This window comes from Anomaloglossus baeobatrachus, chromosome 3 (genome assembly GCF_048569485.1).
Source record: "Anomaloglossus baeobatrachus isolate aAnoBae1 chromosome 3, aAnoBae1.hap1, whole genome shotgun sequence".
NCBI classification, from domain to species: domain Eukaryota; kingdom Metazoa; phylum Chordata; class Amphibia; order Anura; family Aromobatidae; genus Anomaloglossus; species Anomaloglossus baeobatrachus.
The window spans coordinates 125,713,449-125,729,880 of record NC_134355.1 but is presented as its reverse complement, the minus strand read 5'-3'; the positions used below and the strand labels follow the sequence as shown (position 1 = coordinate 125,729,880).

At 43.5% G+C, this 16,432-nt stretch overlaps 1 protein-coding gene across 1 annotated transcript in view; it reads right to left on the bottom strand.

Annotated features, from left to right (window-relative positions):
• Positions 1 to 4,357: 4,357 nt before the first annotated feature.
• The window catches only part of MALL (mal, T cell differentiation protein like), a 33,302-nt gene continuing 21,227 nt past the window's right edge, over positions 4,358 to 16,432 (bottom strand). Inside the window, exons 2-4 of the mRNA XM_075339429.1 lie at positions 10,829 to 10,999; positions 8,918 to 9,076; positions 4,358 to 5,139 (exon numbers count right to left, since the gene is read on the bottom strand). Coding sequence (XP_075195544.1) covers positions 5,077 to 5,139; positions 8,918 to 9,076; positions 10,829 to 10,999 — 393 coding nt within the window. The 3' untranslated portion in view covers positions 4,358 to 5,076. The remainder of the gene's footprint in view (positions 5,140 to 8,917; positions 9,077 to 10,828; positions 11,000 to 16,432) is intronic.

The window sequence follows — 16,432 nt, the reverse complement described above, 5'->3', positions numbered from 1 at the left end:
CGCCTCGGCTGAGGCAGCGCCGGGTCGCCGCTGCAAGGCAGCATCCCAGGCCGCGTCACCGCAGGACTTCCCAGCAGTGGTATCGGTCGTAGCCGGTACGGGGGAGATCCGGTGGAGCCCGACCCGTGCGCAGCGGGGGTGTGCAAGTGCCCCCTTTGGGATCGGCAGCCGAGCCAGCTGAGCCGTGAGATTGCCGCCAGGGAGCAGCAGAGATCCGAAGTGCTGGCCCGCACAATCCTGGAGAAAGATAATCTTCGGAACGCCACCTACCAGGTGCGGGGCCCGATCTACGAGGGTCAGGTCAGGCGGTTCGATCCCCAACGTGGGTATGGATTCATATACGAACTGGGCCTGGAGGCCAAAATCTTGGTAGCCCGCAGAGACGTAAATTCTCATCTCCCAACATGCCACCCTGGTCGTGACCTGCAACCGGGTGACCTGGTGACGTACACCCGACACTGCGGGGAGAAGGGCTGGTTCACCCTTGATGTGAAGGAGAGTGAAAGCCGCAGTGTCCCGAGGCGGCCCCAGTCCCCTCCCCACCGACCCGTCCGGATGTAGAGCTGGAGGCATATGAGGAAGGCGACCTCAAGTGATTGGCAGCGGACCCCCGTTGCAGAAGAACCGTTGTCCCCGTTGGGACCATCAGTATGTTGTTGTCCCCGTTTTGCCACGTTACCCCCCTGAAGAAACTTCTCATGAACACCGTCGAGAACTAGCAGGCCACCCACGAACATGTGGGCTTGTAAATAATCCCTGGCTGGAGTTCCGTTAACCGCCTCCGGAGAGGCAGGTTGGAAGAGGGACCTGCAGCAGAGCAGGCTGGGGTCCGGTCATCACCGGGACCGGTGACCATCCTCCGGGGTCAGGGGTCCCCCTAGACGTGGGGCCCCCTGAATGACAGCCGGGTGCGAGACACCATACCCGTTCCCACTTGGGCAACCTGAACCAGGTTCTGTTTCCCGGACTGGGGAAAAGGGGTGCTGCCCGCTTCTTAGGGGCAGCATCAAGGTTTAGGTTGTTTGGGTGGGAAAGCGGAAGAACTGGGACCCGTCAGTTGTTATTAAAAGTGTTTTTATTACCGTTAGTAACGTGTAAGCAACATGCCTCCCGTCAGGGAAGATTTGAAATATGCGTACAGTTGTTTATTTTTATATTTTTCGGAAAAATAAAACCGGTGATGGACGGGCAGCCCGCGGACGGTCTGCGTTTTACCAAGGGGGAGTGTGATGCCCTGGACATCTGATCGATGTGAGATACTTGTATGTAGGGCTCCAATCTTTATATTCATTGACATGATCTACCTAGGATCCTGCAGAGGTAATCATTATTTTGCCTTATATTTGTTGATATGCAAACTGTGAATAGGGTATAAAATGCTGTGTGTTTCTAAGAAATATTATGTATATATAAATATTCATCAGAACTGCACCACAAGTACTATATTATCTATTGAAGCTTCTGCTTGCCTTAGGTTGGTACTGTATAATTTTGTACTTTAGAGACAATATCACAAGTCTACATATAGAAATGCCACCCAGATTATTCCACTATTTCAATTATAGTTTAGAAAATCTTTTTGGAGGGTCTGGCTGGCCTCTGCTCTGTGCCAGTCATTACACTGGCTGCCCATATGTCACAGGATCCAATTCAAACTGCTTGTTCTTACCCACAAAGCTCTCCACAGTGCGGCACCCCCCTACATCTCCACCCTCCTCTCTGTCTATCATCCCACCCGTTCTCTACGCTCTGCAAATGACTTTCGACTAATATCCACACTAATTCGAACCTCCCACTCCCAAATCCAAGACTTCTTCCGAGCTGCACTAAACCTCTGGAACGCTCTACCCCAAGAAGTTAGGACAAATCACAACTTACTCAGCTTGAGACGCTCCCTAAAAACGCATCTTTTTAGGGCGGCCTATCACACTCCCTAGCCAAACTAATTTCACCTAATTCCTCTACAACTTCTCAGAACATAACCCCACGTCAAACTCCATGGCACCCAAATGCATCTCAAGGCTCTGGCCTATTGGTCCAGGAAGCCATTATCTATTCCCCATTTCCTTGAGATGGCCGGATTGTTATTGTAAATAAGCACTTGTACCATGCCCCTCCCCCATCTCATTGTAGATTGTAAGCTCTCACGAGCAGGGTTGCCTTTTTTCCCTTTAAATATTGTATCTTCTATAATTGTTACTTGTTTGTATATGTTTATGTATATGATATGTATATGAGCCTCCTGAATTGTAAAGCGCTGCGGAATATGTTGGCGCTATAGAAATAAAGATTACTATACTATAATATAACATAATTAAATCTATAAATCTCTTAAGCACTGAGCACGCCCTGAAGGAATTAAACTGTGTGTAATAAAAAATTACTCTAATTGCAACTTTATTATATAACCATATTCACTAGATAATTTACTCCTAGAAAATCAAGTGCAGTGCAGCTAAGGATAAGAACCCTGTGACTTAAACTGTAACTGCTTTATAATATTCATTCGATAAATCAATAGACTCGTGAAAAAAAGAAACTGTAATGTATCTTGGCTGAGAAAACTGCTTATTTCTCCTTCTTAACTGATCTTTCATTGTCAAAATTCTCAACTCATGTGTAAAATCTGTGTGAATACAGACTTTCCCATTACTGAAATTGGAGATGACAGGTTCTATAGAGATCTGTAACTGACATCTTAGGAGAACTTGCAGCAATATGTGTGTTTCTGCCTCTTGCTCCTCCCTCCTCCTCCCCCTTCCCTATCCATAAAATCTTCTAAACACCAACTGTCATCTCATATCTAACAAATAGTATTCTCTGGATACTGATTTTACAAATCTTACCCATGAATTGAGAGCGTAAAATCAATCCAGGAGGAGAAAGAAACACATTTCTATGATAAGATCTATTACAAAGTTGCTTATTTTAATGTGGTCTATTGATGTCATGGGTATGACACGGTAACCACGGGTAAGGGCACCTAGACTGACCCTTAGACTAGGGGCCCTAAACTGTGCCTTATTCCAGGGGTAAGCTCAATGGTAGCCAGGCCTGGACTGCCAACATGACCCTAACTCCTAAGCAGCCCTGGTCTAACACCCCCACTCCCACACCATCTGGGGAGGGCTGGGACCGGAGTAAACAAATCCCACAAATACTGACAGACAGGGGAAACCAAAGCTCAAACGCACTGCAAGCACACACAGGGGAAGAGACAATACGTTCTCAGGGAGAAATAAGGTACAGGGAGGAAATAAACAACAAGGATATTTCCACAGCACACCAAATAGAATACAACAGTTCACCAACAACTGGGCATCATGCACAAAGACCGATAACACAGGAGCAGAGCTAGAGCTATCTTCGGCATGTGGGTCTAGCTTCCACCATCTTTTAAATGGCGGAGGTGGCTGTGATTGGACGTCAGCAAGCTGTGACCCTAGCAGCCATTCACAAGACAGCAGGAATTAACTCCTGCTACACTGAAGAGCAGAGAGCACAAAACAGTCAATGCCCGACTCTCGATGAACAACTAAGAGGCATCAGGTTGCCTGCCAGACTCTGCAATGTGAATAGTGTCTGGAGTCAGCATGAGAATTGATTTATTAAATTAATTACACTAACAGTCAGGAGGCACCATGATACTATTTAGCCTCTCAGTACTCAAGGAAGTACTGGGGTAACAAACTTTCTTTACCTGCAGACTTCCAGTAGATTTTCTTCCATTACTTGGACAACTCATTGGACATCTCATTGCCCATGTTGGCTCACATTAAAATAAAAAGCTTATACTCACCTCTGGTACCACCGCTGTTCCAGTGGTGTCAGAACTTTACTGGGGCTCTTGTGAAGTTTTTACATAACGCGAGCCCCATGCCCAATCACCGCCGGCTTCACTACGCCCACTGTAGGGCGTATAAATAATCAACAGGAAGTGAGAGAGCAGCCGCAGTTCTGACTTCCTCTTGATTAGTTATTCATCCGAATGCAGGCACAGTGAAGCCGGCTGATAGGGTGCACGGCTCGTGTGACACAACAACTTTAGCCCCAGGAGAGTGAGTGCCGACACCGCTGGAACAGCAGCGGCACCAGGGGTAAGAATAAGATTTTTTATTTTAACGTCAGCAAACTTGGGGAATGAGAAGGGGTTGTCCAAGTACTGGACAAACCCTTTAATACTACTAAGAATTGTGCAGTGAAGATCATGGTATAATATCTATACTGAATTGTTAGCTGTTCTATTACATGTTCTCAAGGTGGCCATTGACATCATAGTAGTTGCCAGATGTGCTATCACATGAATAACTCAAATCAAATCTTCTAAAATTCACATTACACAGAAACAAAAGAAAACTACAGGCTAAAAATCCTTTTATTGTGTTCATAACCCATCAACAATGTCACACTTCCAATATACCTTCATGTTGCCATGCTGTAACTAGTTACAATGCCATTCTTAGTCATGATTTCTCTATTGCCTGCATACTTGGGCATCATAGTATATGAGTGGAAACAGGGTAAAAAACACATGATAATAATTTGGAAGTCTTCAAAATATATTTCTGCTATTATTACATAAGCTGAAGAAGGAATAGTAAGAGCATTAAGTACGAAAAAAATAAATATAATTATTTCACACAGAGCATAATACAGCAAACAGTGCTCCAACTACAATCTTGTCATAGTAATACTTTTCATGTAATGGTAATGTAATATTATGCAGAATGGCGTTCTAATGGATCTATCATAGCCCGGTCTATGCTATGAATCAACCAAACTCATGGATTAGGAGGTATATACTTTGGCCTGCATGCCTTATAAAACAAAGGATACACCCCAGCTCTGTTAATACCAAAGAGAACAAACTCGTTCTAACGTAATATGAACAGAGATATAATAAAAAATACACATTTTGAATTCTAGACATTTACTCGTCCATGGCAATGTTAAGAATTATTATATATATATACTCTAACGATGATGGGGACGCTTCAAGTTGTCACAATGCGGAACTCTGTAATCCCGTCTAATCTGTACATTCACAAAATAATCTAGGAGTCTTCTTGTAGCCGTTTAGTGAACGTAGGACTGGAAGCTGTGTAGTACGTACATCAGTGTTGTCAGGAAAGCAAAGATCTGGGGAAAAAAACAGTGGAAAATTAGTTCTTATATACAAACTGAGAACATTTTGTTTAAATACTCTAAAAAGAAAGGGATCATATAGCAAGTAAGGGCAAGGAGCAGTACCCATTTCCTGGCAAAACTAGCAGGGTGCTAATTTTAGTAGGACAAATAAGGCCACCATTGATGTTATTGTCCTAACAATCTTAAGGCCCAGTCACACACAACGACTTACCAGCGATCCCGAAAACGGAAAACGATTCTACCTGATAAGGACCGCTAGTAAGTCGCTGGGAGGTCGCTGGTGAGATGTCAAACAGTCAGACCTTACCAATGACGCAGTAACGATACAGGTCGCAGTAGCGACCTGTATAACGATCTCGGCAGTCACTGGGATCCTGTCACACAGTGTCAAACACAGCGATGCATCCTGCCCAGCAGGACATCTACTTTGAAGAATATGATTTGGACCATTCGGCAACGACTAGCGATCTCACAGCAGGGGCCTAATCGCTGGTAGGTGTCACACATATCGAGATCGCTAACGGGATTGTTACTGCGTCACAGAAACTTTGACTCAGCAGCGATCTCGTTAGCGATCTCGTTGTGTGTGACGGGGCCTTAAGGGATAAATTTATCAGTTTCTTTACCCAAGTTTGCTTTAAATAGACACAATCTCCTAAACAGCACAGTCAGCTTTTGAGGCTATAATGATAGTATATTTACTTGGTCCCAGTCATGGAGACTTAAGGCCCAGTCACACTAAACAACTTACCAGCGATCCCAACCACGATACAACCTGATAGGGATCGCTGGTAAGTTGCTAGGAGGTCGCTGATGAGATGTCACACTAAGCGACGCTCCAGGGATCCCACCAGCAACCTGACCTGGCAGGGATCGCTGGAGCGTCGCTACACGTGGAAGCATGCTGCGCTTGGTAACTAAGGTAAATATCGGGTAACCAACCCAATATTTACCTTGGTTACCAGTGCACACCGCTTAGCGCTGGCTCCCTGCACACCTAGCCACAGTACACATCGGGTTAATTACTCGATGTGTACTCTGCTACGTGTGCAGGCAGCAGGGAGCCGGCTTCTGCGGACGCTGGTAACCACGGTAAACATGGGGTAACCAAGAAGCCCTTCCCTTGGTTACCTGATATTTACCTTCGTTACCAGCGTCCGCCGCTCTCACACTGCCACTGCCGGCTCCCTGTTCCCTGCACTCCTAGCCACAGCACACATCGGGTTAATTACCCGATGTGTACTCCGGCTACGTGTGCAGAGAGCAGGGAGCCGGCACTGGCAGCATGAGAGCGGCAGACGCTGGTAACAAAGGTAAATATCGGGTAACCAAAGGAAGGGCTTCTTGGTTACCTGATGTTTACCGTGGTTACCAGCGTCCGCAGAAGCCGGCTTCCTGCTCAGTCGCTGTCACACACAGCAATGTGCGCTTCACAGCGGAAGAGCAACAACTAAAAAATGGTCCAGGACATTCAGCAACAACCAACAACCTCACAGCAGGGGCCAGGTTGTTGCTGGATGTCACACACAGCAACATCCCTATCAAGTTGTGCCTCAGCAGCGATGTTGATAGCGATGTTGCTAGCGATGTTGCTTTGTGTGACGGTACCTTTAATGGTGGTGCTGGCACAGTACAAACTATTGAGACAATATGTCCGAAAGAGGACAATTCACATTAGAATACTAACAGGAGCATTTAGGTGGTGGGTAATATTCTAACTGCTCAAGGGCCTGATCAGATTATAGCCTCTATCCATTATAAATTAGCTTTAGTTAGCTAACAATGCATCCTTTTACTTTATATTTAAGTCCAAGCCAACCAGTGGGATATATGGATATATCCAGTTCCTCCCCAGTTGGTGGTATACATAAAACAGGCTGGTAATAATTAGGGTATGTGCCCACGATCATGGTTCACAGCATTTTGGTTACAGCATGTTCCAGCTCAGTCCAAAATGAGGTGTTGTACAGTACAAGCACATACAAGCACAGGAGATTTATAGAAATGTCCTGCCCAATGTGCGTGTACTGCCCAAAGCGTAAACTGACCTGCGGTGCAGCTTCCCGAGCAGCAGCATGTCAATTCTTTAATGAAGAAAGAAAAACATCCAGCGCAGTCCTCAGTTTGTAGAATAAAATCCAGAAATTTATTTAAAGTAATTCCATTAAAATATAGTAGTCAGCAGAATGAAAAGGTTCATTTAGTACCCCATCGAACTACGCGTTTCAACACATAGTCTTAGTCATGTCATGACTAAGACTATGTGTCGAAATGCGTAGTTCGATGGGGTACTAGATCAACCTTTTCATTATGCTGACTGCTATATTTTAATGGTATTACTTTAAATAAATTTCTGGATTTTATTCTACAAACTGAGGACTGTTCTGGACATTTTTCTTTCTTCATTTCTGAATATTTGCCAGCCAAGCCTTCCATGCGCTGGGTCCGAACACATGCGCTGGGTCCGAACAAAGAGCAGTGAACAGCAGGATCGGTGAGCTGAATTTTTCTTTCTTTTTCATGTCAATTCTTTGTTGCGGAGTCAGAAGCATTCTCCACAGGGAGAACAGAAGAGAGAGACTGCAACTGCCCAAGCCTGGATCATGAGCATGAACATCTGCAGTCTCCTGCGGAGGAGACTCGCGGCCCCGCAGGTCAGGTCCCGCCACGTCCAGGATGCAGCGGGTCCTGATCATGGGCACATACCCTTAGCATCACAAAAAGTGCGGTTGGAAAAAAAGGCACTTGGTCACCTCAAACTATGGGAGTAATTCCAGCCCTATATCCTGATTAGGACCATAGATCTATTTAACTTTAGCATAAAAATGCATTGCTCTTTGCCTTTAGCTGGGATAAACATTATCCTGTAAATTTAGGCTTTAATCTTTATATTGTTTTGAAGACTACATATATTCGCTATTGATTTTGATGGTCTAACAAAAGTTAATTATTAAATACTCTATGTTTTGTGATCCCTTGCTAGAAAAGAGCAGCTTGCAGTGTGCTGTAATACATGCAGGCTGAAGAAAAAAAAAGTTAAAAACTATGGACTCATAAACAACTGCAGAAATTATATATTTTTTAATTAATAATATTTACAAAACCTGTATATTTTATATTTGTCGTACACTCCTTTCTGACTGAGCACTCCTCCCATCAGCCTAGGACATTTTTAATTAGAGCTGGATCCTGCACTTAACAGTGTAGATTATAGGCTTACAGGCACATAAGGTTAGGGTCCCAACAAACGGGTATGCCTTGTTGCTGACTTTTGGGCTGTCTTGAATTGACCAATTTGTGCGCTGAGTACCTCATATTTTAACATAGTTTCTATAGCAGTAAAGCAGTTCCAATTACATATATTCAGTGTTTACATGTTATCACATTTCAGGGTGCAGCAGTGTTTTTTGTTACGTTGACTAGTTGTCTCAGCTTGCATCTGTTCACATTTGTCTTATTCGTGGAGGTGCTGGTCACTTTAATTGTATAATTATGATTAAAGAACATTATTGGAACATGTTCAATATATTTTCTATGTACAATCAATTTCCACAAAACAATAATTATTCCTTTTGTCGTTCTAGTCAAAGCAATTATTGTTTTTACTGCTGAATATCAGTACTGCTAATCATAAGTATCATTGCCTATTCTTGTACGGGTGTCATAAGAAACTGAAGGTGGACTAAAAAAAATTGTGCTTGAGCCATACCACTCTGAAATAGCTGTCTACAAGTAAGATATAGCTAAAGTCATCTTAAAGCATACTTACAGTAGCTGCAGCATTCAAGTGATAGTAGACAACAGTGCACCGTGGGAGTGGTGGAAAGGCTGCAGCTGGTATTGTTGCATCACAATATATTGTAGCATTAGCTTGTAGGACAGCAGCACTGAGATAGAAAATTGCAGTAATTCCATGATAGATAACATCCTATGAAGCAAACAAAAACTGTTTTATTACATGCATAAACTCTAGTAGCATTAGTAATTTAGTTACTTACCAAGCAGGATGTTTACATCCAAAAATACAAAAAAACCATAGTAACTTTTCTAAAGGAATATCGGAGCCCTAAGCAGAGCCATGGGTGCAGTGACCTATGACTCAGCTTTGGAGGACAAGCAGGAGTTAAAGGGAACCTGTAAGGTCCCTTATACATTTTAACCTACAAGCATGGTGATGTGTGGCCTAGTAACCCCTTCCTACCCATCCCTGTGTTGTAATATTGTGTAATATGATGTATAAAAAAAAAAAAAAGTTTTATTACATACATGTTCCCTACATAAATGATCAGAGGCTCTAGTCCCCTGGGCATCGCATCGCCCTGTGGGCGTTTGCATGCTTTCTGTGGTATCATGCCCCTGTGGGCGTGATACCATGGATTTACATAAGCGACGTCACCATCAGCTCCTTGAGATCCCACACGTGCGCGCTTGCTATTCCCGCAGCCTTGTTATCCGGGTGCTTCCTTGTCGGCTTCAAATGCGCACTGCGCATGCTCAGAAGACTCCTGCGGTTTTGCGTCTGAAGCCGAGAGGCAAGCACCCGGAATGGCAAGCGCGCATGCACGGGATCTCAAGGAGCTGACGGTGATGTCAATCAATGGTATCACACCCATGGGGAAATGCGACGCCCAGGGGGCTAGAGTCTTTGATCAATTACATAGGGAACATGTAAGTAATAAAACTTATTTTTGTATATTCATATTACACAATATTACAACACAGGGATGGGTAGGAAGGGGGTTCTAGGCCACACATCACCCTGCTGGTAGGTCAGAACACCTATGGGACCTGACAGGTTCCCTTTGAGTGTAGCAATAAGGGGTTGGTGTGTAGGGTCAAAAGTTTAATGGTTGGTGTTGGGTGGGGTGGTGGTCAGCAGTTAGCAAAGTGAGGTAAAAGGGGGGGGTTTGAATTTGAACATAGGCACCACTGAAGAAGGTCCCAGCCTGGTGAGCGTGGGTATATAAAAATAGAGAGAGATATAAAGTGGTCATCGGGTCATTTCAGCAAGTGGTGGAAAGGAGGTTCTTGGAATTGGTGGCAAAATTGTGATTGGTGGATGGGGGATGGTAACCTCCAATGTTGATTCAGATTTTGGTTAATTGCTTGGCGGATTTCAGGCTCTTCAGTGTGGGGTCCCTGGGAGTGGCTGTTAGTTGGTAATGCTTTTCCGGCAATAGTGATGCCCCCAAGCCTGTAGTTGCGGCTGGGGGTAATGCTTGATGGTTTAATTTATTCAGTAGTTTCCACCAGGTTTTGGAGCTCCAAGAACCTCCTCACCTTTGTGTTAATTTTATTGTATGTTGTGTTATGCTAAAGGTCAATTTGGCCAAATTAATCCAAAATTTGTGTCTTGTTCGTGGAAGGGGGATCTGTAAAAAGAGGAGAGGGTAGGCCTGAAGGGGATGTAGAGTTTTCAGTAAGGATATGTGTCTACAGTACTGCAGTCAAGGCTTATGAACCTAGCTGGACAATCTGTACATTGGATTTTTATGTTGAGCTCATATTGTACAATATATTGCATCAGTGCAGCACAAATCATGCAGAGCTTATACAATATATATTTACTAGTAACTAAGATTTCTGCTTTTTCCCAGGCACAGATTTCTAGAATTCATGAAGCATCACATCTGACTTTGCAACATTTTGTGTTATTACAAAATAGAGAAGACTTTCTTACCACTAATCTCCATGTACCACAGTTATTTCTGTGGAAGCCGAAGAGGTAGACCATCAGGAGCATCAAGGAGAAGAAGAATGAAGATACAGAGACGTACATGACCCATCCCTGGCTCATGTAATACCATACTCTAGTAGCAGCAACCAGGATCCAGACCCATGCTCCAAACATCTGCAAAAAAAAAATTGTACCAGTAAGCCCCTTAGAATATGGTCTACGGTTCATAAGATGGGAACCACCAAAAGAACACCATATTTTTTTCTTATTGAGTAGTGCTATGAAGGCAATCCATTTATGATTGTATTTTAGATCAACAAGTATAGTGTTCATTTCATGATCAGTGTAGTAAAACAGATAACACAGACCAGATAGAGGTGCAGAGCTATATCTAATGTGAGTGATATATGGGGCAAAACAACTGACATGCAGCAAAGAAAAGACAAGGATTGCACTATAGATATGCACACCTAAATATCATTCTATTGAACAATATCATATAAATACTACACCATATAAAAACTTTAAAAGCCTCATGCAACGTGCTGGCCACTGTTAATACTATAGGTATAATACCAATGAATCAAAGTATGTAATATATGATTCTGTAAAAAGAGCTGGTATCCCTGGCAGACTACAAACACCGAAAGGTGAGTGAAATTATGGACTCCAGTAGAGCAAAAGACGCTAAAAATATAATAATCGCAGTAATTGGCATAAAATATGCAGTAGTCACATATAATGCTAGAGATCTAGGAGCCCCTGGTGAAGCTGTAAACCTTACAGCGAAACGCGTGGGAAGGTCTCTCTATAAGACTGCACTGGTATTTTCTGCTATACTCTATTAGTAGGGCTTATTACTATACATGTAATTTATGCTTTATTTTCTTAGATAGCTGTATGTAGGCTTCAAGGCACTTTTTATGTTAACCCTAGGTCTCTAGCATTACATGTGGCTGGCAATTCCATCTGTAGTAAAACAGATGATGTAAGCATGAAAATTTATCACCATACAAGAACTGTCTGACTTTATGTGCGTACTTTAGGGTGTGAGAACTTGGTAAGGTGTGACTATAAATATTTCATTTAGGGTGTGCACCTGCTGAGTTACTAACCAGGGAGAGCAATCAACGCTAACTAGGGCTTATAACAGAATATTCAGCCGTATTGTGCTGCGCTATACGGGGCAAGGAACAAATGACAATTCAACTTACTTATAATACATCACAATACTGTACAAATCAAAATGTCTATCTATTGTCTCCAGAACCTCCAGATCATGGCCTGACGTCATTGGTGCAACATGGGCAGACTCATAGGGGCTGAAGAGGTTAGGGGGCCCATTTCTACCTCCAAAGCAGGTGTAATTGTGCATTATGTGGAGCTATTAGGCTGCAAATGGCCCATTTATTGTTGTTGCCCAGAGGCCCTCTTCTGCCTGTGTCGAATATAGTGCACCAGCTCCATCTAAGACCAGGACTAAGGCGGGCTTTGCACGTTGCGACATCGCAAGCCGATGCTGCGATGTCGAGTGTGATAGTCCCCGCCCCCGTCGCAGGTACAATATCTTGTGATAGCTGGCGTAGCGAAAATTATCGCTACGCCAGCTTCACATGCACTCACCTGCCCTGCGACCGTCACTCTGGCCGGTGACCCGCCTCCTTCCTAAGGGGGTGGGTCATGCGGCATCATAGCGACGTCACACGGCAGGCAGCCAATCAAAGCAGAGGGGCGGAGATGAGCAGGATGTAAACATCCCGCCCACCTCCTTCCTTCCGTATAGCCGCCGGCGGCAGGTAAGGTGATGTTCCTCGCTCCTGCGGCTTCAAACACAGCGATGTGTGCTGCCGCAGGAACGAGGAACAACATCGTACCTGTCACTGCACCGGCATTATGGAAATGTCGTAGCCTACACCGATGATACGATAACAAAGCTTTTGCGCTCGTTCATCGTATCATTTAGGATTTACACACTACGATGTCGAAAGTGACGCCGGATGTGCGTCACTTTCGATTTGACCCCACTGACATTGCACGTGCGATGTTGCAAAGTGCAAAGCCGCTCTAAGAGTATTTTGCTGATCTATTAACTCCATAAAATCTACCTGCCATTTAATGAAAAACTAGAACAAAAGCAAATTTTGCTGCCCTCATTTTCCACCAAAAGTATATGTACAGTTAGGTCCAGAAATATTTGGACAGTGACACAATTTTCGCGAGTTGGCCTCTGCATGCCACCACATTGGATTTGAAATGAAACCTCTACAACAGAATTCAAGTGCAGATTGTAACGTTTAATTTGAAGGTTTGAACAAAAATATCTGATAGAAATTGTAGGAATTGTACACATTTCTTTACAAACACTCCACATTTTAGGAGGTCAAAAGTAATTGGACAAATAAAGCAAACCCAAAAAAAATATTTGTATTTTCAATATTTTGTTGCGAATCCTTTGGAGGCAATCACTGCCTTAAGTCTGGAACCCATGGACATCACCAAACGCTGGGTTTCCTCCTTCTTAATGCTTTGCCAGGCCTTTACAGCCGCAGCCTTCAGGTCTTGCTTGTTTGTGGGTCTTTCCGTCTTAAGTCTGGATTTGAGCAAGTGAAATGCATGCTCAATTGGGTTAAGATCTGGTGATTGACTTGGCCATTGCAGAATGTTCCACTTTTTTGCACTCATGAACTCCTGGGTAGCTTTGGCTATATGCTTGGGGTCATTGTCCATCTGTACTATGAAGCGCCGTCCGAGCAACTTTGCGGCATTTGGCTGAATCTGGGCTGAAAGTATATCCCGGTACACTTCAGAATTCATCCGGCTACTCTTGTCTGCTGTTATGTCATCAATAAACACAAGTGACCCAGTGCCATTGAAAGCCATGCATGCCCATGCCATCACGTTGCCTCCACCATGTTTTACAGAGGATGTGGTGTGCCTTGGATCATGTGCCGTTCCCTTTCTTCTCCAAACTTTTTTCTTCCCATCATTCTGGTACAGGTTGATCTTGGTCTCATCTGTCCATAGAATACTTTTCCAGAACTGAGCTGGCTTCATGAGGTGTTTTTCAGCAAATTTAACTCTGGCCTGTCTATTTTTGGAATTGATTAATTGTTTGCATCTAGATGTGAACCCTTTGTATTTACTTTCATGGAGTCTTTTCTTTACTGTTGACTTAGAGACAGATACACCTACTTCACTGAGAGTGTTCTGGACTTCAGTTGATGTTGTGAACGGGTTCTTCTTCACCAAAGAAAGTATGCGGCGATCATCCACCACTGTTGTCATCCGTGGACGCCCAGGCCTTTTTGAGTTCCCAAGCTCACCAGTCAATTCCTTTTTTCTCAGAATGTACCCGACTGTTGATTTTGCTACTCCAAGCATGTCTGCTATCTCTCTGATGGATGTTTTCTTTTTTTTCAGCCTCAGGATGTTCTGCTTCACCTCAATTGAGAGTTCCTTAGACAGCATGTTGTCTGGTCACAGCAAGAGCTTCCAAATGCAAAACCACACACCTGTAATCAACCCCAGACCTTTTAACTACTTCATTGATTACAGGTTAACGAGGGAGATGCCTTCAGAGTTAATTGCAGCCCTTAGAGTCCCTTGTCCAATTACTTTTGGTCCCTTGAAAAAGAGGAGGCTATGCATTACAGAGCTATGATTCCTAAACCCTTTCTCCGATTTGGATGTGAAAACTCTCATATTGCAGCTGGGAGTGTGCACTTTCAGCCCATATTATATATATAATTGTATTTCTGAACATGTTTTTATAAACAGCTAAAATAACAAAACTTGTGTCACTGTCCAAATATTTCTGGACCTAACTGTATGTTCAGAATCTGACCTGATTCACTAAACTTGTGTGTGCATTTTCTTCCTTTCCATATTCTGCCAGCACTATAGGAGCTGGAATTTCCTTTCTTATACAGCATGTATCTGCCATTGTCAAATGGCTTGACTGCTCTGAACTAAAACCCTGTTTCTCTAAAGACAAATTACACTTTACAACACGCAGAGGACATCACGTTAGAAGGAAGACAAAGGCACTTTTGAGTAATTTTTCACTCATAACATAATTTTTGGTATATAAAGTACTTTGCAATTGTGTTAGTCTTTGCATTGGCAACGTTTATAAAATCACTATGAGCAATTAAAAACACAAAAACTAATAATTTTAGATATTAACAGGTAAATATGACGTCATCAGCTCGGCTGTCCTCTAACTCCCAGCTATGCAGCAATGCCCTTTTTAAATGGCAATTTCACATGTACAGTAGGTGTGTCTGGTATTTTTTACTTAATGGATCATCTATACTTCAGCGGAAAAAAAGAGAACAAACTAAATAAAATATTCTGCTACATACATGGGTAATGAGAGCGGCCGCTTATCTTTATGTGCTCCTTTGTTCCAGTGACATTAATGATATTTTATGGAGAAAAGCAGCACAAGGTGAAGCAGCTGAGAGTCCGCAGCATTCCTGTACTGTTTAGACATGAACACATTTCTCTGAATGTTTCTCCTCATCAAGGGAACATTTAATGCAGTAAGGCCAGGGGTAACACTAAATGCTGCAATCATACGCCATGTCTGAGAAAATCCAAATATAGAGCCTCAGGAACCCGCATAGAGCAGGACAAGAAAAGTAAAGGGACCAAATGCCAATATTAGACACATTCACTTGTGTACGTGCATCTCTAAGGGCTCATGCGCACGTAACTGCTGAACATTCTGCAGCGATTAGACAGCACATGTGTGCTTCAAATCGCTGCAGAAACACTGCATAATGGATGCAGTTTTTTTGTACAAAAAAAGCCGATTTCATGCGCTCGGGATGCTGTCTCTCCCATAGACAAAATTGGGGCTGCATCCAGAACGCACGGAAAAATTGACATGCTCATTTTATGAACGCACGGATTTGGGTCAAAATTTTAGCACATAAAACGCTGCGTTCATAAAAGCAACATGCGCATGTGTCATGCACAATCTTCATACATTGTGCAGGGGATGCAGGACGCATGCATTTATGCTGCAGTGCAATACGCAGCATAAATGCATGTAATTACGCAACGTGCGCATGAGCCCTAAATTGTACTGATCCGCTTCTGCTCTAGATGGCAATCCACCGGATCATCATTAACCCCTTCACAACTGATGACATACTGATGTGTCATAGGTCATGTCTGTCCCTTTAATGCAGGCTCGGGTGATGAGCCCATATGTATCCCCACACATTGGCTGGTCTGATCAGCCAACAGTGCAGCTAAGGCTGGTCACATTTGTGAGTGACTCACGTGGGTCTCGCATCACATCAATCGGCACGGCCGCACACTTTCCTGACAGGAGCACGTCGGCTGCATGTATTTCTCTCGTATCAGGAGAGTGTTCGGTTGCCCTGGGTGATGCGATGCGAGAGTCACTCGCAACTGTGACTCTAGCGTAACAGGCACGGTTAAATCTCCGATTCACCCGCGCCTGTTAACTTGGTAAATCCCGCTGTCAATCACATTTTTTTTTTCTTTTACAAATTTGTGACGTTTTGGTATCTACAAACTCACCTCAACCTCTATTAAAAATACACGTTTTATTAATAATTCATTAAAATCCAA